General features: G+C 41.1%; 1 protein-coding gene across 1 annotated transcript; it reads left to right on the top strand.

The window, feature by feature from the left end:
• The first annotated feature begins 286 nt into the window (after positions 1-286).
• TMEM154 (transmembrane protein 154) lies at positions 287-27462 on the top strand. Its single transcript, XM_084627550.1, has 6 exons — positions 287-742; positions 8023-8349; positions 13444-13471; positions 15915-16000; positions 17657-17717; positions 27252-27462. The coding sequence occupies exons 1-6, from the start codon at positions 655-657 to the stop codon at positions 27265-27267; spliced, it is 606 nt and encodes a 201-aa protein (XP_084483676.1). The 5' UTR covers positions 287-654; the 3' UTR covers positions 27268-27462.
• The last annotated feature ends 314 nt before the right edge of the window (positions 27463-27776 follow it).

Raw genomic sequence — 27776 nt, 5'->3', positions numbered from 1 at the left:
GCTGAATCTGCATGGTGAGTTTAGTCTTCCCCCTTTCTTGGTTAAAAGTGGACTAAAATGCTTAGCTAACTGTTGCCATGGGCAACCACTCATCCTGCTCTTTTAGCAATGGTTTAAAGCATTTAGAACCTGTTTTTTCAAAAGTGTGTATGGTACTTCTGCATGTTCCACAACTTGTGCTTGTGCATCAGGGTGTGTGGGCAGAAGTCCATGGGCTCTTCTGAAAATCTGACCCTAGGAGGTCATCTATATAGCACACCAACAGTGAGAAATGTGGAGTCCTCCAAACAGATACAGAAACATCTTATTTTGTGCAAGGGTCTAACTATCTAGGTATTTATACCACGTTCATCAGCATGACATTGAATATAAAAGAACAGACACGATGTTATAGGCATAGGTCTTGAGAATGGCTAAGAGTGGCCAATCACGTAGGTGATTCAGTTGAATCAGAACTTGAAGAGCAATCTATTTTTTTTTGTTCACTCTTTTGCAATCCTGGCTCGTTTGACAGGCCCAAACTGAATTACATCACTTCCTAAAAGCAATCAAATACAGCACATCTTCTCAAGAAATTTAACTCACATACACATGAGCAGGAAACAGGAAACGTACTTGTTCCTGTAAAACAGGGAGAAACGAACATTGAGACTCATGCCTAATCACAAAAAATGTAACATACAGAAACAAAAGTTCATGCTGTTTTTTGTCCTGTTTCTCGCGGCAGGATCTGCCAATTATGGTAAGTAATAAAGTCTCTTTCACATTCTGAAGTAGAACTATGCAGACATGTTTTATGCCTACAGCGATAGAACTCTGTTAGAAGGTAACACCCTGAAAACCTGATCTCTCTGTCAGAGGTTTGTGAAAACTTGCACTGTTTGTTTCAGCTTTATTTAACTTTGCTACTTTCATCTGTGTGCGTGTGGTTTGTTTGTTGTTTAATAGAGATCAGCTTCACCTATGACATTTGGATGCAAACATCCTCAGGTGTTTTTAGTTACCAGGGTTTGGTTAACACCCATCATTATTTTCTGTTATGATTTTCACCATTTGGTGTATTTTGTCTGTAAAAGTCATGTCCTTCATAACAGCATTTCATGGACAAAAAAAAGTGTACTCTTATTACATTCAAAGTTTTCAGTTGAATATTTCAAACAGCCATAATGAACAATTTTTGTAAAGCAAAATAATAATCTAGGGATGATTCATACTGTTTAAAAAATTATGTATTGCAGGCTTGAGTAGTTAAATTTTGAACAAAAAATCATTAAACTATTATGTGTACAATTGTTTCATTTGTATTTTGCATAAGAAACAGAGGCACTAACTGAACAATGTTGGTAGCTGTTTTAAAGAAAACTTACAAATTGTTTTACTTACCTGTCTTTGGGTGTGAAACAAACCACTTTTGAAATCCTTCAGTATACAGTGGTATTATTAGCTGTTCTCAAATTGCTGTACCAAGCAACAGTTCTGCACAAAATGGGGAGAAAGGAGAGTCATTCTGTTATTGCTACCCCACTTTTATTATGGTTTTAATGACCATTGTGAAAATGGATTAAAAAAAAAAAAGGATTATAGCCGTGCCGTAAGTCTGGGCAATAGTCCCTGTCTATACTGCAAACCTTACTGTGGTTAAGGGTAATGCCTATACACACAAGTGCTATGACTGAATTATAACATGGTTTGGTCTTGCCTGTGTAGATGGAATAAAGTTGTATTACAACCATGCTAAAGGACTGTTATAACCCAAGTTATTAGAAAAAAGTCCTTGTCCATAATTATCAGGGAAATTATGCAGAATAGGAAGTCTCTTTCTAAATTTGGTCTAGTAACAATGAAGGACCAGAGCTCTCAGGTGGTCATTCTAAGGTCTCACCTATGTGTTTGTGGGACCATTTACAACACAGTAGGCCAGTAGTTCTCAAACTTTTGTACTGGTGACCCCTTTTACATAGCAAGCCTCTGAGCGTGACCCCCCTTATAAATTAAAAACACTTTTTTATATATTTAACACCATTATAAATGCTGGATGCAGAGCGGGGTTTGGGGCGGAGGCTGACAGCTCATGACTCCCCATGTAATAACCTCATGAACCCCAAGAGGGGTCCCGACCCCCAGTTTGAGAACCCCTGCAGTAGGCCTTAAAGATGGTGAAAGCACAGTTAGGTCTTGCAGTGTGGATAGAATGATGTTATAAATAACATTTCCAAACTATATTAGAATCTTGCAAAGTCAAAGTTCCACAAATTGAATTACAGCTAAAAGAAGATTTGGTCCCAAGTACACTACAAGACAAAGCTGTAACAATCTCTGGGGAAAACTGTATTGTAACCAACCCCCTCACCACAGCCAGCTTTATAATGCAAATAAAGGTTGTACCTGAGCTCTGCTGGTATTCCCTGGACTGTTCCATGTCCCTTTGTACTATGTTGAACATTTAGGAAGTTACAGAAACGCTTCCTCACTTACTGAGCTATTCCACAAGAACCTTGTTCAGCCTTAGAGATAACAATATTCAACAGTGCCTCATGCAGAGGATGTCAAGAGCTAGGAGGTGATTGAATTTATGTTGTGTGCCCATCCTATTATCACCTTTAGCCATAATTCAAGAGGACTTCTCAGTTCAAGAGCCAAATGTGCTGTGTAGATTTTACGAACAGCATTCACAGACACCCTATAGTTTGCTGAAAAGACCTCTTAGGTGAAGTCACATACATAGCTAGGACCACTGGGGGATTCTTGTTCTTGACCTCTTTTCCGCCTCATAATGATAAATTTAAAAATGGAACTGATCCAACATCAATGTTTGTAGACATAAAAACTTTTTAAAAAATCTATGAGGAAGCTTAGCATAATTGCTGAAAATGGAAGTAAAATCAGATTTCTTTTCAGTCACTATGAAACTGTCTCCCGCTAATGTATTTTGAGACCAAAAATGTGCCTGTTATAATTTTCTAGCAAAGTGATAAAGCAAGAAATGAGGGTTTGCTAGGATCCTTCCATCTGGCCTGGTGCAGCAACTGCTACGTTGCTGCATCATCTCTTTTTAAAGATGCATCAAAGTGCAATTCTCTGAAAAGTGGCCATGTAAAAATGGTACCTTTTTACTCAACAGATTAACTCAATCTGTTGAGTACACACAAAGAGTTAATCTGTTGAGTACACACAAAAACTCTTTGTGTGTATTCCCATTTGATTCACAAACAAGTTGTTACTGCTGTTTACTCCTGCACTAGAGAGCCATCTCAGAGAAAGAGAATCCTTCTTATACATCAGCTAAACTGTATATCAAATTCCAGTCAGTGACCCGTGTGCAGTGTTTGTGAAGGTATCTTATGATTTCTGGTAATAAAGGCTTTAGCTCATTTGGTCTTAAACACAGAGGTCATCTTGAGTGATACCTCTTGAGAAGATTCACATCACAAATTCGTGAATGCAATGGAATTGCACAAGGTGTCATTGAGGGCAAAACTGCAGGACAGTAAGGTTAAACAGGTGTAACTAAGCGCATAATTTGGTCTGCAGAACCTTTATTAATGTTGATGATGAATGATCCCAGCTTGACTCTTAGATGCTGGTCAGAATTTGCAGGACTGGCAGTAGAAATGTCAGTTAAGCTGTCTATACCAGGGATGAAGTTGTTTTACCCCTCCAGGACAGTATATCTATTAATCAAGCTGGTCTTCAGTTGTTCTAAGGATTCCTAGGTATCATAGCTGAGGAATGTTTCAACATGTTACCTGGGCAAGCCTTGCCCATTTCAAGGAGCAACACTCCTTAGATCAACAGTTAAATGCAATCAGATAAAAGAGTAGAAATGATGTAGAGAAAAGTTATTAGGTAGAAAGAAACACTTGGGCAAACTGGAGTCTTTTCCCCCCCTACACCCCACACACACAGTGTTTGCTAATAAAAAGTCCAATGGAAAACAAAAATCCTGCCTCTACACCATGCATAATGCCACCTGGAGAAGTTTTAAAAATAATGTTTTGAGTATAGGGTGTATTAACAAACACAGTTGGGGGGGGGGCTTCTGTTTGCACAAATGTTTTTTTTCAGTATATATAGTATTTTAACTGTTTTTTTAGCCCTAAATTGAGTTTTCTTTCACATGGACTATTTATATGTTATAGCAAAGTTTGGAGAAACCAAAATTCCCTTTTAAAAAAAATCCTGATTATTCCATCAATTGAAATCTTGTATTTTTTTTCCTTTTATTTTGTGCTCAGGTACAAAGCTGTAATTTTAAAACATTCCCCTGCAGGGATTTGTTTTATCAGAACAATCGAGGTCTGCTCTGGCAATTTTATAATAGGATGTATTTATATTCTTTAGAAAGAGGAAGCTGATTGCATGGTTTTTGCTTTGTCCTCCCCTTCAAATTAAAAAGAGAAGTCTTGTTTACCTGCCTACTTCATCAAGACAGCAAACCACTGAGAGCAGGAAATGCAGCAAGCATTGTGTTCAGCTATGTCAACAAAAATATCATTCTTGCTTTTGTTGTGTAGAGAAATATGGTCTAGTCTGTACGGCCAATGATGAGAAAGAGTCAAGCAAGATTCACCAGTTTCTCACCAGTAGCTTTAAAGAGGAGAAGATGCTAAGCAAGACTTCATGCCATAGTGTACATGTCTGCAAACGATGCTGCTTGTCCTTTTCAAAATTTGAATGAACAACTTCATTCATTCGTTAGCACAACCAGTAGTGATAAAAGTCCTATTGTGAAATTTAAAACAACTTTTGAGTGGCTGCTAAATATTACTCTTACTCATGCTGTGTAATATCCTATTCTGTGAAGAGTCACATTACTATTTGTGGATTAAGGTGCTACTCACTGTGAGTCACGATGTCAGAATCTGGCCCAAAGAAAGGTACTAAGAGCACTCATTTGAGTCCCATAAAATGAAGGCAGGTTCTGTGCAAGCTACCATGCTTAGTGCTACCAGTGTATTTCAACTCTGATCTGTAACTCCTCCTCCCACTGAGTGGAGCTATGCTACACTATGCAGTGACTGTATGACATTGGCCAGTGAGATCATCACAGTCATAATCTATCACTTGAGACCTCAGTCATGCTTTAAACCCTGGAGGCAGTTAAAACATAATTTCTAAATGCAGCAGTTAAAACACGGAAGGTAACAACAATATGCTGGAAGCAGCTTTGTATAACTGGCTACTGAACGGCTGAAGGATGTACTCTGAAGCCTGAAGGATGTATTTAATTCTCCCAAATTAAATCACGTAGGAAAAAGAAAGTGGGGATAGATGCTGTTTTGTCTCTAGAATTATGTGAAGTGAACAAATATACATGTTAACAAGGTCACCCTCTGTTATCTGAAATTATCTTTGGCTGGAGACTGGAAGAGGAATTTTATTTAATAGCGAGACAAGTGATCGGAAATCTGCTTTAAAGCTTGAACATGACAAATAAAGAACAGAAGAGACATTGGAACAGTCTCTCCGGGACATCAAATGCAAGATATATTCCAGCTGAAAGTTGAGGATTGTGGTTAATGAGATGTTACTATTTGTTCTTGCTTTCAAGTATACATCATGCTTCAGACATCTGAAAAGCTTTTATAAATTATTTGCTCCAGAAATAACAGAAACCTAAACTATCCTCCCCCCTCCCTGCTTGTCCTATTTTTAGCAGTGGGCTTGTTGCTATCAGTATGTTAAGCAGAGGAAGCTGACAGATTTCAAGAGAAGGATGATCAGAGGAGGGTAATTAAGCAAATGCAGATAAATGGTTCTGCGACACTGAGTTGGTTATCTGTTATGTCAGTATTAGGGTTAGCCATGCAGGTGTCTGCAACACACATGTCTATACTGGTGTGTTGGCCCATCATGATTAGATGATGATGTTAACTATCAAATGAAATTGCTGCAAACACTGGTGGTGACTAGAAACAATTTCTGGGAAGAAGAATCAGGAAGAACGAGGTTGCAAGGAATAAAAGTGCAGTACATTAACTCCTGTGCCAGTGGATCCTCTTGACAGGGTTTAAGCAGAACCAAGAATATAATGCGTTATCAATGCATGCAAAAATAAGAGGATACATATAAGAGGTCATATGAAGGGTATTACCTACCCAAGAGGCAGAGATTCTGTTTTGCTGTTGAGTGAAGATTGGAAGTAGTAAAGAAGTTAAGTTTTACTAATTAATTGTTTGTAAAGTCCTTTGAAGGAGACCAGTTAAAAGTTGTTGCTATGTTTGGAATGAAGTAGTCTGATGACTTATTTTTAATATTAAGCATTTTGTGATCATAATTTTTAGTAAAGGATAAAATGACCAGGCACTCAGGTGATGAGTATGGCATAAATACCTAGATAGATAAATCATCACTACAATAACAATGCAATAAACTCAAATTATTTTAATTATTTAAAATCTTGTTCCCTAGGATACAGCCTCAAGAGATACTTATTTCCTTCTAAAGATCTAGCAGTGAGAAGAAGCAATGTGGTCCAATGGATTAAGCATGAGATAGGGATCTTGAGTTCTAATTCCGGTTTTCTCACTGACTCACTGTGCCCCCCCTGGGCAAGCCACTTCACTTGCCTCCCTTTATTTCCTCATTTGTAGAATTGATGTAATTGCTCCTCTCACAGGGTTGTGATGAGGATTTATGCGTTTATAAAGCAATTAACGTGTAAAGTACTATTGGTCTCAGTCTAGTGAAGGTCCTGAGTGCCTCCAGCATGGGGCTGAGAATCTTTAGTTTTCATTTACTTAAATGGAAGCTGAGGAAGATCTGCACCTTGGAGGAAGGTGTTTAGCACATCACAGAATCAGATCCAATATGTTATTAAAACAGCCATACAGTCTTACCCTCATGTATTCAGTACAATGAAAGCCACAGAACACAGGGGACTGTCTAGAATAGCAGACAACACTGAGCAGTCACAACTTCAGCTCCTTTTAGGCTGAGAGTTATTTAAGGCTTGATACATGGAAATGTACAAAGGACTCATTCCTGCACCCTTTACTTAGGCAAAAGCTCCCATTGACATCAACAGGAGGTTTTGCCTCACAATAGGGCCCACAAGTTGTTGTAGTTGTTCGAGTGATAAACACCACAACAGTTAATAAAATCTATCTGGGGCAGCCTTGAATAATTCTGCTAACCCAATGCGGGCAGAAAGTTTTCCCACATCACAGTGATCAATGTCATCAACTGTAGCTCCGTTGCTTGAACAAACAAACAAAAAAACCCATCCCTGTTACATTTGAAATGAGGGTAGCTAACACTTTAACTGCTACTTGTGCTATAGTGCCTGGCTGCAGGAGGAGTTCTACTCACTGCCTCATTGTAGGTGGAGGTAGAGGAACTGCAATTGTGTCCACTAAATTCTCTATGTTCTTGGCTCCTCCAGTGCAGAGTCCACAGGGAGGGTGAGTGAAAGTCAGCAGTTTCTATGGGCTTTGCCTTCTCCTGGGCCAGACCTATTCCTGCCTCCGTCTCCTCCCTCTCCCCACCCCAGGCCAATTGAGAGACTCTGGGGAGAAAACAATGGAGAAACAGAGAAAATGGTGAATTTTATGAAGGGCAGAGGAGAGATTTGATGAGTCAGAGATAACAGGGTGAGCCAAATTTATTGAGTGGGTGGAGGATGAGTCTAGGACTCCGGAGAAAAGAGGAATGGCTGCACGTGTGGTGTGGTGTGTGAGAGAATTTATATTGTGCAAGAGCAAGCGGGTGGGTGTGGTTGTCTGGGAATGGAGTTACATGTGTTGCTGTTTATAAGAGCAAGCTAGCAGAAATTTTGTCCAGATCATAAGTTTTCTTGACAAATTGGCAAGGATGATGTGGTTATGTATGAAGTGCCCATCACTGTGGTCAGTCAGTCTGCAGACATTCAAGTGTGGTTTAAAAAACAAACAAACAAACAAACCAGGATGGGTACAGGAGAAATGAAGAGGAAATTTTAAAATCATATGCTTCGACTCAATATCTATTTTGATTATCAAATTAAAAAGTGAAAATGTTAAGATGTTTACATATATTTGGCAGGCACTGCAAATGAAGACACTTCAGGAGATGATTCATCAGCATTGAATGGTACAGTAAAACCTAGCTCAGAGATATCTGCAGAATATTTTACAACTGCAGGTGACCACGATCTGAAACCTGCCGTCGAACCAACAGAAACTGAGAACAATATTGAAACAGAAAATAATGCAAGTACTGAGTTAAACGATATGCATAATGACAACACCCCAGAAACGGCAGGTGTACCGCCTGCCTTAATGTTTGGCATTCCTGCGGTGATACTAGTCCTACTAATTCTGCTGATCATTTTCTTTGTGATACGTCATAAAAGGAAAAAGTCTAAGCAAGGTAAAATTTAGGACTTCAAATTTTAGAAGGATCTTTGTAGAAAATATTGAATATGAACAGGAAAGGATTTCAGGAAATGGAATGCAATGTTTATGATATATTTCTCTATCTAGCGATACTTGAATTTTCATATGCAGAAATGGAATGTATTATGAAACTCTAGAGTTTTGTTTTCCTCACTAAATCTTAGCACAGTATGTACAGTGTATCCCATTTAAACTGGTCTAGTTTTGCTTCTTAGCACCCTCTGCTTATCTCTCACATCCATGACAGCTATGGGCTATAATAAGATCCTCTGGCATCTCAGCCCTCTGGTAACATTCAAGGGCAAAGAGATAACTAACTATTTGACCATGCGTGTTTTTTCTCTTGTTCTGCTCTTATGCTTACTAATTCACTGTTGAGGGTACTTCTCTAATGAACAATTTACTTCTTTCATTACTGACAAGGAGAAACTATCTGAAAATAGCAGTAAAATCTTGATAAGAGGGAATTTATCTTAGCACTTCAAGGAAGCTTTCACAGAGACCCTGTAGTGCGATTGCTGTTATGAAACCACTTGTTCAAATCAAAGTAAACTGCTTAAGAATCACATGATCAGGGTAACTGTATTCTGCAATAAGATGATGAAATTTCAGGAAGGTACATACACCCTATCTCAATAACTCCGCTGTGTGAAACAATAAGAACTGAACAGAGGAAGGGCCTTAAAGATATAGAGTGATGTAGGAACTTTTGAAGGAGATGTACTGATATATTTTGGAATATTTTGTGCTGTTAAAAGTATGTCAGCCTACAAATATTAGGACACTTAGGACCAAACTTTCAGTGTGCCTCTGAAAATGCCCCTGCATTAGTATTGGGTACATCACTGACATACGCCAAATGGAAAAGGAGTACTTGTGGCACCTTAGAGACTAACCACTTTATTTGAGCATAAGCTTTCATGAGCTACTGCTCACTTCATCAGATGCATACTGTGAAAAGTGTAGAAGATCTTTTTATATACATGCAAAGCATGAAAAAATACCTCCTCCCACCCCACTCTCCTGCTGGTAATAGCTTATCTAAAGTGATCACTCTCCTTACAATGTGTATGATAATCAAGTTGGGCCATTTCCAGCACAAATCCAGGTTTTCTCAGCCCCCCCCCCCCCACACACACAAACCCACTCTCCTGCTGGTAATAGCTTATCTAAAGTGACCACTCTCCTTACAATGTGTATGATAATCAAGGTGGGCCATTTCCAGCACAAATCCAGGGTTTAACAAGAACGTCTGGGGGGGGGGTAGGAAAAAACAAGGGGAAATAGGTTATCTTGCATAATGACTTAGCCATTCCCAGTCTCTAGTCAAGCCTAAGTTAATTGTATCCAATTTGCAAATGAATTCCAATTCAACAGTTTCTCGCTGGAGTCTGGATTTGAAGTTTTTTTGTTGTAATATAGCAACTTTCATGTCTGTAATCGCGTGACCAGAGAGATTGAAGTGTTCTCCAACTGGTTTATGAATGTTATAATTCTTGACATCTGATTTGTGTCCATTTATTCTTTTACGTAGAGACTGTCCAGTTTGACCAATGTACATGGCAGAGGGGCATTGCTGGCACATGATGGCCTATATCACATTGGTGGATGTGCAGGTGAACGAGCCTCTGATAGTGTGGCTGATCTTATTAGGTCCTGTGATGGTGTCCCCTGAATAGATATGTGGGCACAGTTGGCAACGGGCTTTGTTGCAAGGATAGGTTCCTGGGTTAGTGGTTCTGTTGTGTGGTATGTGGTTGCTGGTGAGTATTTGCTTCAGGTTGGGGGGCTGTCTGTAGGCAAGGACTGGCCTGTCACCCAAGATCTGTGAGAGTGTTGGGTCATCCTTCAGGATAGGTTGTAGATCCTTAATAATGCGTTGGAGGGGTTTTAGTTGGGGGCTGAAGGTGACGGCTAGTGGCGTTCTGTCATTTTCTTTGTTAGGCCTGTCCTGTAGTAGGTGACTTCTGGGAATTCTTCTGGCTCTATCAATCTGTTTCTTCACTTCCGCAGGTGGGTATTGTAGTTGTAAGAATGCTTGATAGAGATCTTGTAGGTGTTTGTCTCTGTCTGAGGGGTTGGAGCAAATGCGGTTGTATCGCAGAGCTTGGCTGTAAACAATGGATCATGTGGTGTGATCTGGATGAAAGCTGGAGGCATGTAGGTAAGTATAGCAGTCAGTAGGTTTCCGGTATAGGGTGGTGTTTATGTGACCATCGTTTATTAGCACTGTAGTATCCAGGAAGTGGATCTCTTGTGTGGACTGGTCAAGGCTGAGGTTGATGTGGGATGGAAATTGTTGAAATCATGTTGGAATTCCTCAAGAGCTTCTTTTCCATGGGTCCAGATGATGACGATGTCATCAATATAGCATAAGTAGAGTAGGGGCGTTAGGGGACGAGAGCTGAGGAAGCGTTGTTCTAAGTCAGCCATAAAAATGTTGGCATACTGTGGGGCCATGCGGGTACCCATAGCAGTGCCGCTGATCTGAAGGTATACATTGTCCCCAAATGTGAAATAGTTATGGGTGAGGACACAGTCACAAAGTTCAGCCACCAGGTTAGCCGTGACATTATCGGGGATAGTGTTCTTGACGGCTTGTAGTCCATCTTTGTGTGGAATGTTGGTTTAGAGGGCTTCTACATCCATAGTAGCCAGGATGGTGTTATCAGGAAGATCACCAATGGATTGTAGTTTCCTCAGGAAGTCAGTGGTGTCTCGAAGGTAGCTGGGAGTGCTGGTAGCATAGGGCCTGAGGAGGGAGTCTACATAGCCAGACAATCCTGCTGTCAGGGTGCCAATGCCTGAGATGATGGGGCGCCCAGGATTTCCAAGTTTATGGATCTTGTGAAGTAGATAGAATATCCCAGGTCAGGGCTCCAGGGGTGTGTCTGTGCGGATTTGATCTTGTGCTTTTTCGGGGAGTTTCTTGAGCAAATGTTGTAGTTTCTTTTGGTAACTCTCAGTGGGATCAGAGGGTAATGGCTTGTAGAAAGTGGTGTTGGAGAGCTGCTGAGCAGCCTCTTGTTCATATTCCGACCTACTCATGATGACAACAGCACCTCCTTTGTCAGCCTTTTTGATTATGATGTCAGAGTTGTTTCTGAGGCTGTGGATGGCATTGTGTTCCGCACGGCTGAGGTTATGGGGCAAGTGATGCTGCTTTTCCACCCAATGGGTAATGAAGCTTCTGCCTGGTTGTTCATATGTGTGGGAGATGTTCATGTAAATATGTGGGTACATTTTCAGAGGCCCACTGGAAATTTGATCGTAAAGATTGCCAAAGCACAATTCTGGGTTCCTGCTCACGTTTTCCTTTTGCTTGGAAGTAATACATTGGGTGTCTTAGCCTTGTAGACACTCTACTCAGCCTATCCACTGCTCCTGACATGACTCGTTGGCAAACAGAGAGATAAGGTGGATGTGCTGGAGTGGGTTGGAGGTTTTGGTGTCTTCTGGCTGGGTTGAATTTAAAATAAGCTGATTTGAACCATAAAATAATTGTACAATGTGGATATTACATCCAGCCCTTCATTCTTTTTATTACATGCTGGAACTCCTAAAGCATTTTGAGGCCCCTGCAGAAGAGGTTAGTTCTCTGTATAGTGGCCTGCTATTCCACACCACCTAACTGCTTGCTCGCTCTCGCTGGTATTTACATCTATCTGTATATGCACATTTCCCTTCTGTTCTTCCCACGGTTTCTAGTATTCCTTAATATCTCATCCTACCCTCCGTCCTCTTTAATTTTCCATCTCTCGTGTGGCGTCTCATCCAGCTTCCCTGACAATTGTTCCCTTTGCTCTCTGTAATTTAGCACTCTGAGATTTCAGCTATCATTCAAGCTTCTTTACCTTTTCCTCCAATGCGGAAACCAGCTCCTGTGATTTTCATTCATACATAGGTGCACTACACATGGCCTGTCTCAAAGCTTGCAATAAACCAATTTTTATACCAGTTACTTTTTCAGGATGTCACTTTCCTTCCTGGAACTTGTTAGGTTCAAGGAACTCTGTTTGCAGTCTCCTGTTCGCATGTTGAATGTGAACTCCCACTGCGCTGATCTGTTGCTTAGGTTTACCTCAGCTACTGATTTCTGCTCAAGCCAAACAGGGCGAGGCGACTCATGGGAGGGGCATGGGTCAAGTCTCGCTCAAGCCGGCTGCTGGAGGGACGAGAGGAAGGGGTGGGGCGAGAGACTCTTCCAGCCACGCTGCCAGGGATGCTGCCCCGTGCAGCGCAGAGGCTGACTGGGAGAGCGGCTGGGTGCGGCAGCAACAGGTTGCCCCCACCCAGGCTCAGCTCCGGGGGACAGTGGCCGAGCAAGCCGGAGCCCTCCCGTCCCTCTGGCATGCTCAGAGTCGGCTCCTGTCCCCAGAAGTCGAGCTTGGGCAGGGAGTGGTCTGCCGTTGTCCCCTCCCCAGCCAGGCTCTCTGGTAGCCAGCTACTGCTGTGCGCAGAGCATGCGGGGGAGAAGGGCTCCGACTCGCTCAGCCGCTGTCCCGGAAGCCAAGCCCAGGCGGGAAGCAGCGCGCTGCCGCCGCACCCAGGCTCTCTCCCTGGCAGCTGCTCTGGGGCCTGGCTGCTAGGGAGAGCAGCCGAACGCGCCGGGGTGGGGTGGGGGGAGCTAGCGCAGCAGGAGGACAGAATTCCACCCTCTGGTAGCCTGCAGTGGGGAGGGGATGGGGAGAGCGCTAGGACCGCCCTGGGAGGAGTCACGTCGGGAGATCACGTGTCCTCCCCTGCAGCTGGTCTCCCCCCCCACCTGTTCCTCTCATGTATATTAATAACCAGCAAGAGTTGCTGGTGGTTAGCTTCTTTTAGTACATTAGAGAAAATTACTGATTAAAAGCAATCAGCACCTATGTAAACTACAGACGACATGGTTAATGGAAGAAACGTATAAAGCATTTTAGTTTTAATCTAAAGAATTAAGCAAAACTGTTAAGTCTTTAAAATAAACCTACTGCAGAATTTCCCAGCTATTTGGGATATCACATTAAGAGAAAATGGACAGTTAAAGACAAGTTAACTATAAATTCAACTTTTTAAACTTATTTTATTTCAGATGAACTGGGAAGTGAAAATGTCAAAAGGTAACATTTATAGATGTTGCTCATTGTTTTGGCTTGTTTGCTAAAGTAGACCATGTTAATTTTTAGGGCCTTATTGTTGTGGTTTTAAACTTATTGTATGTCTTCCATGTCTTGAGAAGTCTATATTTTGCACTTTCAACACTCTTACCCTTTCTCATTAATTAACCCTAGAGGAGGCGAAAGAACCCCAAGTCCCACCAAATAATAACCACTGTTGTCTTTTGTGATTGATGTATTGTAGGGTGCATTACCTCCTGCTAACATTTGCAGGCTCCTCTGGTGATTATAGTACATCTGGCCGCCACTGTGGGACTTCTGATCCTTCAGCACATAGACTGCAGGCAGCAGAGGGAGGTGGCACCGAGCAGGGAATACAGGCTTCTGTTGGGATTATTTCAGCCACACAGGTGGAGTATGGCATAGGTGCCATGCGGCCTTTGATGCAGCCTGCCGTCTACAGCCCCACCACTTGTTTTGGGCACAAGCCACCAGTGGTTCTCTTACTGTAAATGTGGATGCTGCAGGATACAATTATACTTTGGGTAACAGGGACAAGCTTCCTGACTGTCCATAAATTCTATCTGCCCAGAATAAACTTTATGTCATGTTCAATTATTTTTCAAATTTGCTTGCTCATTATTACATGGCATGTAATGATTCTCTGGATCTTGTGTGAACTGAATAACCCATGTCCAGTAAAAACAAGCAGGCTGCAGAGTAGTTCTCATCCATCTGATAGTTGTTACCTTATTATTTATTTTACTGAGATCCTTCCTCATGGTAAGTGCTGAAAATTATTAAAATGGATTTATGGGGGGGGAAGGGAGAGGAGGAGAGGGGAGATTCCCTTTAATTCAGCGGTTCTCAAACTTCATTGCACCGCAACCCCTTCTGACAACAAAAATTACTACACAACCCCAGGAGGGGGGACTGAAGCCTAAATTCTCCTGAGGCCCACTACCCTGGGTGTGGGGGCCCAACGCCCAAGCCCCACCACCTCGTGTGGGGGGGTCCAAAGCAGAAGGCCAAGGGCTTCAGTCCCAGGTTAGCAGGGTGTAACCTCAGCCCTGCTGCCAGGGCTGAAGTCCTTGGGCTTCGGCCCCGGGCCCCAGCAAGTCTAAGCCAGCCCTGATGACCCCATTAAAACAGGGTCATGACACCAAACCCCTGCTTTAACTCATGCTAAAAATAAAAAATAAAGTTAGCAATAGTCTTTCAACCATGAGACTGTCTCTAAAAATGATCAGTAAAGGAAAGAGTAAATTTAATAACATGTAATTAGTATAGTTATGAACTTTTATTTTTAGGTCATTGCTGAAACCAACCTCCTGGTTGAAATAACATTTCTAACTTGGGGCTCTGTCTTGCTTCCATTGAAGCAATGGGAGTTTCACCATGGATTTCAATGGGATAGGATCAGACCCTTTATTTTGGGCCAAAGGAAATCTGATGAGGTTCAACAAGGATAAGTGCAGAGTCCTACACTTAGGACAGAAGAATTCCATGCACTTCTACAGACTAGGGACCAAGTGGCTAGGCAGCAGTTCTGCAGAAAAGGACCTAAGGGTTACAGTGGACGAGAAGCTGGATATGAGTCAACAGTGTGCCCTTGTTGCCAAGAAGGCTAAAGGTATTTTAGGCTGTATAAGTAGGAGCATTGCCAGCAGATTGAGGGACGTGATCATTCCCCTCTATTCAACATTGGTGAGGCCTCATCTGGAGTACTGTGTCCAGTTTTGGGCCCCACACTACAAGAAGGATGTGGAAAAATTGGAAAGAGTCCAGCAGAGCGCAACAAAAATGATTAGGGGGCTGGAGCACATGATTTATGAGGAGAGGCTGAGGGGACTAGTCTGCAGAAGAGAAGAATGAGGGTGGATTTGATAGCTGCTTTTCATTACCTGAAAGGGGGTTACAAAGAGGACGGATCTAGACTGTTCTCAGTGGTAGCAGATGACAGAACAAGGAGTTATGGTCTCAAGTTGCAGTGGGCGAGGTTTCGGTTGGATATTAGGAAAAACTTTCACTAGGAGGGTGGTGAAGCACTGGAATGGGTTACCTAGGGAGGTTGTGGAATCTCCTTCCTTAGAGGTTTTTAAGGTCAGACTTGACAAAGCCGTGGCTGGGATGATTTAGTTGGGGATTGGCCCTGCTTTGAGCAGGGGTTGGACTAGATGACCTCCCGAGGTCCCTTCCAACCCTGATATTCTATGATTCTCTAATTGCCTATCTAAAGTGTGTAGTTAAGATACCCATTTGTTCCATTTGCAGGCCATGATTATTTGTTTCTGACCTGTTGGGCTGATACATCTACTCACTAGAGCAGCATTGGTATCCCACAATTAAGGCCAGAATTATATAAAATTGATACAATGCTAGTATGTTACATGTCTATTTGAGTGAAACACATTGTCTAACCCCATCTTTTGTTCCCTGGATCAAGTCCTATATTTGAAGAAGACACACCCTCTGTTATGGAAATAGAAATGGAAGAGCTCGATAAATGGATGAATAGCATGAACAAAAATGGTACATGGTAACCCTCCAATCATTTCTCTCTTTGTCTGAGGTAGCCTCCATGAATAGAAAAAATACCAGAGCTATTTTATATTTTTGTCGCTAATTTTCCTAAAACATTTTTAGTCCTGATCTTCAGCCTACAATACCAGAATAGTTGCACAAGCAAATATCAGGAGTATTTAGGCTGGCTAGGTGCTTATTTTTATCAAATGATGGATGTAGATATAATATATAGCTATAGATATAATATCATAAAAGGTTTCAGTTTTCAGTAGACACTTTTATTAAACACGTGTACTGTATTTACATTTTTAAATAAAAATTGCTTTTTAGGGGTGCATACTTGTCTCTTTAAAAGATCTGGCTTTCTCAGTATTCAGTGTGTCTGCACTAGTGTGTTGCATATTGTGCATTCTAAGAGAAATCACTGTTTACTCATAGCCCTTAGCACTAGTTAGTCATTACACTGTTGCCAGGATTATCTTCCTGGCTCATCACTATGACTACATCACCCCCCTTTGCATCCTTCCACTGGCTCCTTATCGTCTACTGCATCAAACACGAGCTCCTTCTTTTTGCCTTTTAGGCCCTTCACCATTTAGATTCACCTTATCTGTCAGAAATACTGCTTATCAAGCTGCCAGCCTCCACCTTTGCTCTGCCATTAATGGCAGCCTTAATTTATCCCTGATCCACTTCTCCCTGAAGCACCTCTGTGCTTTCTCCCAGGCTGCCCCTGGTGCATGAGAAGAGCTCCCCAGTCAAAATTCTCAAACGTGTCACCTAAGCTGCCTTCAAGTCAGTTCTCAAAACTCACCTCTTCCTTAATGCACAGAGTTAACTGCAACCTGATTACACCTACACAGGTGGCACAATGTGATTACTACTCCAGACTGGCTAAGAATTGCACATAGTCTAATCTTTTGGTTGCCTTACTCCATGCCCCCAAATGCTCGTTTGCTTCATCCCCCTATTATATCTTGTCTTTCAGGTGGTAAGCTCTTTTGGTAGACACCTGTCAATTCCTGTAGGTCTGTACAGTGTTTAGCAGGATGGTCCTCGGACCTTGTTAGTCTGTAGGCACTACCACAATATAAACATTAAACAATAATAATAATAATAATAACATTAAATATGTCAATTGCTTTAAATACAGTAGATGGGGAAATATTTATTGTAAAAAGATGTTCACATTTTAAAAAGTCAGCAAACATTTCACATATTTCTGCAGCAGCAGCACCACATACAAAAATACCCCAAACTGCTGGCTGCACTAATCTTGTGAAATAACAGATGTGAATGTAAATAGTTGTATTGTGAATAGATAAAAAATAATCCTTGTAGTCTGAGTTTATGGCAAAGATGCATGTGGACAAGGAAAGGCACTTTCTATGTGTATACATACATATACACACACAAACAACTGAAATAAATATCATAAAGGTTACCAGGACTTCAAATACAGCCACAAGGGCAGGACACTTTTAAAATAGCTGATAATTATATCAAACAAAATCATAAATGTGAAAATATTACAGATAAAAAGAACTATATCTGTACCCTGGAGTTTTCTGGTTCGCAGTCCCCACTCTGAAAATGAACACAATTTTGAAATGTTTGAAAGAATCACCAAAGGTAACAGTGTGGTTGTCTTTTCTCTTCTAGCTGAAGGTGAATGTTTACCTACTGTAAAAGAAGAAGAAAAGGAATCAAATGTCTTCACAAGGTACTTTTAATTCTACCATTGTATTACTCAAAGAAACACTATCAACATTAGTACTTGGAAAATGTGATCTACTTTTTTCTTCTTTGTCTACTTCTAACATATATTTATTTATTATGGACTTTGATTTCTCTTCAGACAAATGCCTCAATGCTCTTATCTTTTAAAAAAAAAAAGTGTCTACTTGTATCTTTGCACCCACAGAAAACCCTGCAGTAAAAAGCCTATGAGAGAGAGAGAGAGAGAGAGGGAGCAAACTGAATTTCATTAGTTGATCAGATTTTAATTGTCATTTCCCTGTTAATATGAGCATTGAAAAATCCATTGTTTGTGAGCTGTCAAAAAGAAAGGTCAATCAGCTTAAGAAAAAAAATTGAGTCTCATCTTCTACCACGAGGTGGCTCTACTTGACTGAGAATGACTATCACACTTTTTGGCTTGTGTAAACAATTATTATATTTTGCATGTAGTTACTAAGATCAGTTATTATGAGATAATAATATACAACTCATTTGTCTGCAGTAACTATACTATCCTGGGCTCTGAGTTTGTCCAATCTCACAAGCCAAGGATCAAGCCTGCCAAATCAATAGCTTGACAGACCTTAAAAGAAAACCAGCAATGCAGTAGAAATGGTTTTGTTGCTTCAGGAGGTGAGACTCTCCCCTCAAAGTCAATACTGAGTTAATCTCCTACATGGTATTAAGGGGAGGAGGGAAACACTGTGCTGCTTTCATTCAGATTAGATTTAAAAATCAAAATCCTGATGGCTTGGTAGACAGTAAAATTCTCTTGACAGTTTTCACAAGGGTAAGGGCATGAACCCTGGTATCCTGAATAAACTGGCCATTCAGTTCTGCCTACCTAAAATTGCTCCTATTCTTCAATTCGCTCCTATTGGCTTCAGTTGCTCCTATTCTTCACTTCTTGTCATACTCCTGCATTCCCACCATAGAGGTGGCTGCATTTCAGTGGTAGGTGAAGTAGTTAATCTCTCTAATAGATATATAATGATGAACAATGACACAAGCACAAACAATTCCGCATAGATGCCATGTCAGTAGTTCCAGATGCCATGGAGTGGTTCCAGTAGAAAAGAGTTGCCAAGAAACCAGCTGGGGAAAGGGTACTGGGGCCCGTTAGGCCACACTACCCCTTCTCATGGGTGTTCTCAGCCTCCACAGATTCCTGGGGATCCAGCATCTTTGGGGTGGAGCCCATGAACTCTTTGGTGGGGAAGCAAATTCTATGCTTGCAGATGAGATGCTGGAGGGGGTGAGGAATGGAGGAAGAGAGAAATTCTCCTGGAGATTTCTTCTCCCAGAGCCCTATTCCAGGGAGATCATCATGGCAGATGACGAGCTAAACTAAGGTTACTTCTTCATCATGTGAGTGCAAGCAACTAGTATCAAAGGGCATTTTTAGAGATTCATAGATATTAAGGTCAGAAGGGACCATTATGATTATCTAGTCTGACCTCCTGCACAATGCAGGCCACAGAATCTCACCCACCCACTCCTGCAATAAATCTCTCACCTATGTCTGAGCTATTGAAGTCCTCAAATCGTGGTTTAAAGACTTCAAGGTGCAGAGAATCCTCCAGCAAGTGACCTGTGCACCATGCTGCAGAGGAAGGCAAAAAACCCTCAGGGCCTCTTCCAATCTGCCCTGGAGGAAAATTCCTTCCCAACCCCAAATATGGCGATCAGTTGAACCCTGAGCATGTGGGCAAGATTCACCAGCCAGATACCCAGGAAAGAATTCTCTGTAGTAACTCAGATCCCACCCCATCTAACATCCCATCACAGGCCATTGGGCCTATTTATCATGAATATTTAAAGATCAGTTAATTGCCAAAATCATGTTATCCCATCATACCATCTCCTCCATAAACTTATTGAGTTTAATCTTGAAGCCAGATAGGTCTTTTGCCCCCGCTGCTTCCCTTGGAAGGCTGTTCCAGAACTTCACTCATCTGTTGGTTAGAAACCTTTGTCTAATTTCAAGTCTAAACTTCCAGATGGCCAGTTTATATCCATTTGTTCTTGTGTCCACATTGGTACTGAACTTAAATAATTCCTCTCCCTCTCTGGTATTTATCCCTCTGATATATTTATAGAGAGCAGTCATATCTCCCCGTCAGCCTTCTTTTGGTTAGGCTAAACAAGCCAAGCTCCTTGAGTCTCCTTTCATAAAACAGGTTTTCCATTCCTCGGATCATCCTAGTAGCCCTTCTCTGTACCTGTTCCAGTTTGAATTCATCCTTCTTAAACATGGGAGTCCAGAACTGCACACAATATTCCAGATGAGGTCTCACCAGTGCCTTGTATAACGGTACTAACACCTCCTTATCTCTACTGGAAATACCTCTCCTGATGCATCCCAAGACCGCATTAGCTTTTTTCATGGCCATATCACATTGGCGGCTCATAGTCATCCTGTGATCAACCAAAACTCCGAGGTCCTTTGCCTCCTCTGTTACTTCCAACTGATGCGTCCCCAGCTTATAACTAAAATTCTTGTTATTAATCCCTAAATGCTGACCTTACACTTCTCACTATTAAATTTCATCCTATTACTATTACTCCAGTTTACAAAGTTATCCAAATCCTCCTGTATGATATCCCAGTCCTTCTCTAAATTGGCTATACCTTCTAGCTTTGTATCATCTGCAAACTTTATTAGCACACTCCCACTTTTTGTGCCGAGGTCAGTAATAAAAAGATTAAATAAGATTGGTCCCAAAACTGATCCCTGAGGAACTCCACTGGTAACCTCCCTCTAGCTTGACAGTTCACCTTTCAGTATGACCCGCTGTAGTCTCCCCTTTAACCAATTCCTTATCCACCTTTCAATTTTCATATTGATCCCCACCTTTTCCAATTTAACTAATAATTCTCCATGTGGAACCATATCAAACGCCTTACTGAAATCTAGGTAAATTAGATCCACTGCGTTTCCTTTGTCTAAAAAAATCTGTTACTTTCTCAAAGAAGGAGATCAGGTTGGTTTGGCATGATCTACCTTCTGTAAAACCATGTTGTATTTTGTCCCATTTACCATTGACCTCAATGTCCTTAACTACTTTCTCCTTCAAATTTTTTTCCCAAGACCTTGCATACTACAGATGTCAAACTAACAGGCCTTTAGTTATCCGGATCACTTTTTTCCCCCCTTTCTTAAAAATAGGACCTATGTTAGCAATTCTCTAGTCATACAGTACAACCCCTGAGTTTACAGATTAATTAAAAATTCTTGCTAATGAGCTTGCAATTTCATGTGCCAATTCCTTTAGTATTCTTGGATGAAGATTATCTGGGCCCCCTGATTTAGTCCCATTAAGCTGTTTGAGTTTTGCTTCTACCTTAGATATGGTAATATCTACCTCCATATCCTCATTCCCTTTTGTCATACTACCGTTATACCTAAGAGCCTCATTAAAGACTGAGGCAAAGTATTTGTTTAGATATTGGGCCATGCCTAGATTATCCTTAACCTTTACTCCATCCTCAGTGTTTAGCGGTCTCACTTCTTTCTTGGTTTTCTTCTTATTTATATGGCTATAGAACCTTTTACTATTGGTTTCATTCCCTTTGCAAGGTCCAACTCTACATGGCTTTTGGCCTTTCTCACTTTATCCCTACATGTTCTGACCTCAGTAAAGTAGCTTTCCTTGCTAATCCCTCCCATCTTCCACTCTGCTTTTTCTTAATCACCTCTCTGAGATGCTTGCTCATCCAGCTTGGTCTACAACTCCTGCCTATGATTTTTTCCCCCTTTCTTGGGATGCAGGTTTCCGATAGCTTCTGCAGCTTTGACTTGAAGTAATCCCAGGCCTCCTCTGCCTTTAGATCCATAAATTCTTCAGTCCAATCCACTTCCCTAACTAATTTCCTTAATTTTTGAAAGTCAGCCCTTTTGAAATCAAAAACCGTAGTCACAGATTTATTTTTGTTTATCCTTCCATTCGGTTTGAACTGCATTAGCTCATGATCACTTGAACCAAGGTTGTCCCCTACAATCATTTCTTCTATGGAGGTCCTCACTACTCACCAAAACCAAAACTAAAATGGCATCCCCTCTTGTCGGTTCAGCAACTACTTGATGAAGAAATCCATCAGCTATCGCATCTAGGAAAATCTGAGCCCTATTATTATTACTAGCACTTGTCCTCCAGTCTATATCTGGGAAGTTAGTCTCCCATGATCATGCAGTTTTCATTAGTATTTACTTCATTAAAAACATTAAAGAGGGCTCTATCCAGATCCAAATTAGATCCCGGCGGTCTATAGCACACTCCAAGCACTATGACGGGGAGGCTCTAGTAGTTTTCTTCCCCAATGTGATTTTTGCCCAGATGGACTCTGTCTTATCCATTCCATCACTTCTAATTTCTTTACATTCTACTTCATCATTGATATACAATGCTATGCCACCACCTTTGCCTTTATTTCTGTCTTTCCTAAACAGCATATACCCTTCAATACCTGTAGTCCAGTCATGACTACTATTCCACCATGTTTCTGTTATCCCTACAATATCTGGTTTCACTTCCTGCACCAGTAGCTCTAGTTCCTCCATTTTGTTACCTAGGCTCCTTGCATTGGTGTACAAACATCTTAATTTTTGCTGTTTGGCCTCGCTCACATTCTTTACCCAATTAGGCACAGACATTCTACAGCCAGTACGGCCTATTAGACTGGTATCCACACTGCCCTTTCTCCTTATGTCCATTCTCCTACCCACGGCTGTATCCTTTCTTACTTTGTTTTCTTCCCTCTTAATGTTAAAATCCAGCGTGGAGATTACCTAGACATCTCCCCCAAATTCCTAGTTTAAAGCTCTCTTAATCAGTTGTGCCAGCCTCCACCCTAGAAGTCTATTTCCTTCCCTACTCAGATGAAGTTCATCCCGAGAGAACTGTCCTCTGTCCATGAATGCCTCCCAGTGGCCATACATTCCAAAGCCCTCCTTACAGCACCACTGCCTGAGCCATCTGTTGATAGTCATAATCTTGTCACACCTTTGTTGCCCTTCTCTAGGAACAGGCACAATCCCACTGAAGATCACCTGAGCCTTGATTTCCTTAAGCATCTTCCCCAGCCTGGCAGAGTCTCCCTTGATACGTTCCAGTGAGAATCTACCAGTATCATTTGTTCATTGATCTACCGGTATCATTTGATGATCAGTGGATTCTTTCCTGCTCCCTTTAAGATCCTCTTCAACCTCAGGTCCACATCCTATATCTTAGCACCTGGTAGACAGCACACCCTTCTATTCTCTGGATCAGCTCTGGTTACAGGCCTGTCCATTCTTCTCAGTAATGAGTCCCCGATCACGTAGACCTGCCTTTTCCTGCTGACGGTGCGATTCTCTGGTCTATCCCCTGTTCCCTCTGGCTGTAAGTTCTTTCCATTCCTATTCTCCCTTGTAATCCTCTTCAACCCATCCTGTATCCTCCTGGGGCTCATACTTGGTGTAGTCTCCATTGACTCTTCCCCTTTTCCTATAGGGCTAGCCGCTCTTCTCTTCTTCCTTGCTCTTCCACCTTCAGTGACCACCTGCTGAGCCCCTTCTTCATTTTCCAACTCTGCAAACCTGTTCTTGAGCTCTATTTCTCCTTCACTAGCCTGTCTTTTCCTCTGCCTGGTTCTCTTAGTCACATGCTTCCACTGTCCGTTTTCTTCACCCAGCAGTCCCCCTCAGAGTTCTTCGGTCCTGCTTCCATCTGTAAGTCTGAGCTTTTCCCTTCAGCTGCCTCATGTCTTTGCTCCATAATCTGCTCGAACCCCCTTCTAAACTCAACCAGACTTTCCACCTGTATCTCCACTCCTCGGATCTTTTCTTCCATAAGCTCTATCAGACGGCACTTCATGCAGACAAAACTCTTTCCAGGTATCCCCTCCAGGACCATGTACATACCACAGCTTCCACATCCAGTCATCTTCATTGTGTCTTCCACTACTTGGGTCACTCCCACTGCTGCCTCTGTATCTGTCATAGCCTTCCCACCTAAATCCTGTTAATCTGGGAAACACAAACCACTCCAAAACACTACCACCCACAGCAAAAACAAACCCTGAACAAGCACCACAATACAAACTCCCCTTTCAGACTCTCACTCACACTCCCCCGTTTACAGCTCTGTTTGCTGGCTCCTGTCCCACTGCAGCTGTCTGGTATAAGTTGTATTGGTCACATGCCTGGTGAGCAAATGGTGTGATATATGAAGGGAGGAAGAGGTGTTTGGTTAATATTTACATGGTGCCTTGAAATGCACACCAAGAGCAAACTGCAGTGTTTGTGTGATCCTGTCTCCCCAACTGAGGAAGTTACTATCCAAACCTCCCACTAGGATTGTGTTCCAAACCCATTCTTGTTTAGGCTCATTTAAAACCCCATACCCATAAACTTTAGTTAAAATAATATATAGAACCTTGTAGGGTTAAGTTTTGTTTCTGCTGCACTCTACTTCCACATCTGATCCTGCATGAAAAGATGAAAATTGACAGTGGAGACAGGAAGTCATCTGGACTCTGAAAAATATTTTTAAGAGAAGAAAACAGAAAAGCTTAGATGATGGGAGATGGGTCATAAGAAGGAAAGCATCAGATCCATGAGCAGGTCACACTCGGGGATCAGACTGGGGTTGGGGTAAGAGTTGCAGCCTACCCTCCGTCCACCAAATGAGAAGCCATTTATAGTAGATAGCGTAGATCTTCCTAATATGATCATCTGTTTCTTTCATGCCTTGATCAGTGAAATAGTTGTATTGACAATACATCATTAGCCTCAGAGTTTACTCAGGTAGTTCACAATTCTCTCAAAGCTGTTGTTTCAGGATGTCTGCAGACTCATGCAGATACCACTGCATCTGTTTGCATTTGAAGAAGTTTCCTTTACAACTATCAAGACAAGAGAAATTACTCTTTTAAAAAGTGAAAGCTTGATTCTGGATCCAAGATGCAACCACTAGCAATCAGACTGTGAAAAAGTATGTGTAATAGCCTTCCTGTTTCTCTGTTCCTTCCTGTGTATAAGCCCATCATGATGACAGATAAAGAAGGGGGGAGCAGAACTGAGAAACTATGGATTGTAAAGATAACTACACACCCTTTCTCTAAAAGTTAGATTTATCGTAAGTCTTTGCTTGCCCAGACTATAGCTTGAATTAACAAGTAGAATAAGACCAAGAATTTCTTAAACACCTGCTAATACCAATACTGGAAGTAAAAACAATGTAAAGTCATTGTGGCACCTTAGAGACTAAAAATTGGAAGTGTTGCTGCAAAAGCCATTTTTAAGGCACAACATTCCCTAGTATTAATTTTGTGCTCTGAAATTACATAGCTATTGAATTACAACTCTTGGCATTTTCTTAAGTGTTCATTTTCAAAAGTATCAGCTTGACCTACTAATTTGATTTGATATTTTATTACCATAGGTCTAGTTAGGATGGTCTTGTAGCTAAAAAAAACAAACAAGAATCTGAGGCTATGTCTACCCTGCCCCACGGTTCAGACTGGGGAGTGTGTGAACACAGTGCTTGCCACAGTGCTGCACTGTAACTTCCCCATGTGATGCTGCAAGCACAAACTAAAAATGTTCCTAATTCGCATGAATGTAGTCCTGTCTGACAAGGACTATACTAGGAATGTTTCAGTTCATTGCCACAAATCTACATAGGGAAGTTACAACACAGCACTTTGATGCGAACTCTTATGCACACCCCTGTATTCCAAATTGTGGGGCAGTGTAGACAAACTGCATGTCAGGAGAGCTGGGTTCTTTCCGGGCTAGACCCCAAATTTCCTCTGTGATTTTGGTCAAGATGTCTTTGGGCCAGTCACTGCCTCAGTTTCCCCATCTATAAAATGAGGATATTGCTACTTCACAGTTATGAGGCTTAGGCCCTAAGTCAGGAAAACATCCCTATTCAGGAAAGCACTTAAGCACACATAAGCATGTACTTACATGCCATTGAAGTCAACAGGAAGTTAGGCACTTTCATTAAAGCATTCCTTAATTGTGATCTGAGGGTTTTTCTTAATGTTTGTAAGACACCTTGATGCTCAGTTGAGGGGTATTGTTGAAATGCAAAGTGTTATGACTGATTCTTTTAAAATTTAGTTCCAAATTCAGGAAGACAGGCTCATTTAGGCAGATTTTTAAAAGAATTATGTAACTATTTTTTTTAGATTTAATGCTAAATAGTTCTGCAATGCAGGGAATCTTAGCCAACTTTTCAATGCCTTCTTGAACAGAAGTGGTGATATTTTTGGTCAGGTTTTTTGGGTTTTTTTTTGTTTTTTTGATGAAAATTCCACTTTCATCAAAGTCCAAATGTTCTGAAAAATGGTGTGATTTCAACTACATTTTGTTTTGAAAAAAATTATATGAAGCATTTTTGATCATGCTGAAAAAACCATTTCAACATTTTTGGAACAGACCATTTCAATTTTTCAATTTGAAAGAATTTTTTCAAACAAAATTCATTGTTTTTATATTTAAAACACTTTAAAATGTCAAAATCAGAACTAAACGCTAAGATTCACCCAAAACTACATTTTTTCAGAGTTTTCTTTTGTGGGAAATTTCTAAATGTTTTGGTTGTGTTCCATTTTGGAGTAGAAATCAAAATCGTGGAATTCTTGCAAAAAGAAAAAAGAAAAAGAAAAGAAAAGAAAAAATCTGGTTCCCCACCCAGCTCTATTATTGAGCGTTACCAAACAGACATGTTTTGCTGACAATGCCTCCTGGGTCACATAAACAGAAGAAAGAAAAATACATAGAACTGTTAACAGATCATTTGAGGAAGTGTGTTATTAAAGTCAAATAAATGATTTAAAACAGCTATTATTAAATTTAAAAAATCCTGTTAATCCAGCATTAGGGTTATAGATTTCAGCACACAAGGCAGGAAATCACAGTACACTCAGGAGCTGCTAGCCTATGCTGAATTCTGCACCACTACGACTTCAATACTGCTGTTACCCATGCTAGCTAGAATCCAATTTAGCACAGGTATCCCCAGCCATGCTGCAATCACAACTTCACTTGCAGTGTAGACATATCCTAAGTAACAGAAAAGTCTTTGTGTGTTACCATAAACAAAACAGGTTATTGGAAAAAATACCAAAGAGTAAATTATTTACGTGGAAACAACAGGGACAGAAGGGGGGGGGCAGAAAAGGAAACAATTTGACTTATATAAGAATGGATTTAAAAAACATTCCATGTGGTTCCCATAGCACAGAAGCTGGGGTGGGTGTGTCAGGGGGAAAATATGATTTGTCAGGGTTTGCCTGGAAACAGGAGAGAGCTTTCATTGAATAGTCTCCTTAGACAATAGAGAAATCAAATCAGCCCCACTCATGCTGCCTGGTATCACAAATATGTTCATTTCATGGAATCTATGACCTGTGTTTATTTTCAGTCCACAAGATCATCATTACAATCCACCGTCCCACTACCACTGAATAAACTTCACTGGAAAACTATAGTGACAAGTTGTTTCTCTCTTTCATACATATACAGGGACTGCAAATCATGAAGTCCAAACAGCACTGAACTGGTTAAAGGGAAGCTGTGCACAAGGCTCATAGTCCTATCCTGCAGATATGAGATGAACTGGATGTGAACTTAATTAGTCTCAAACAGTGAGAGAAGCAAATGCGTTTATTGTTTCCTGTTGCATGCATTCTTTGTAATGGAGGCATCACTAATAAAAACAAGAAAATGCATTACAGTAAGATTAAGGTCTGATTTAAACTTGCATTGCAATGAAATTTCAGCATTAATATAGCAAGAACAGTCCTATTTCTGAAGGGCTTCAGAACAGTCCTCGTTCCACCTTATCCTCTATCTGTGTGTGGCTGTGATATGTATGACTGCTCATGTACCAGACTTCCTCCATAAAGTATCACTGTAGCCTTAACTCTCAATTTCCTTGTGTTAGTGCTAAATTCATAATCTTGTATTTTTGGGGGGTATATAATTTACTTTTTTTGTAATGGTGGAATAATTTGTTTTGGATTTCCATTGATGAAGTAAAAGGCTGTG

This window comes from Lepidochelys olivacea (genome assembly GCF_965140295.1).
Source record: "Lepidochelys olivacea isolate rLepOli2 genome assembly, chromosome: 4".
NCBI classification, from domain to species: Eukaryota; Metazoa; Chordata; order Testudines; family Cheloniidae; genus Lepidochelys; species Lepidochelys olivacea.
The sequence above is the reverse complement of the archived record's forward strand: the minus strand, read 5'-3'. Positions and strand labels throughout refer to the sequence as shown.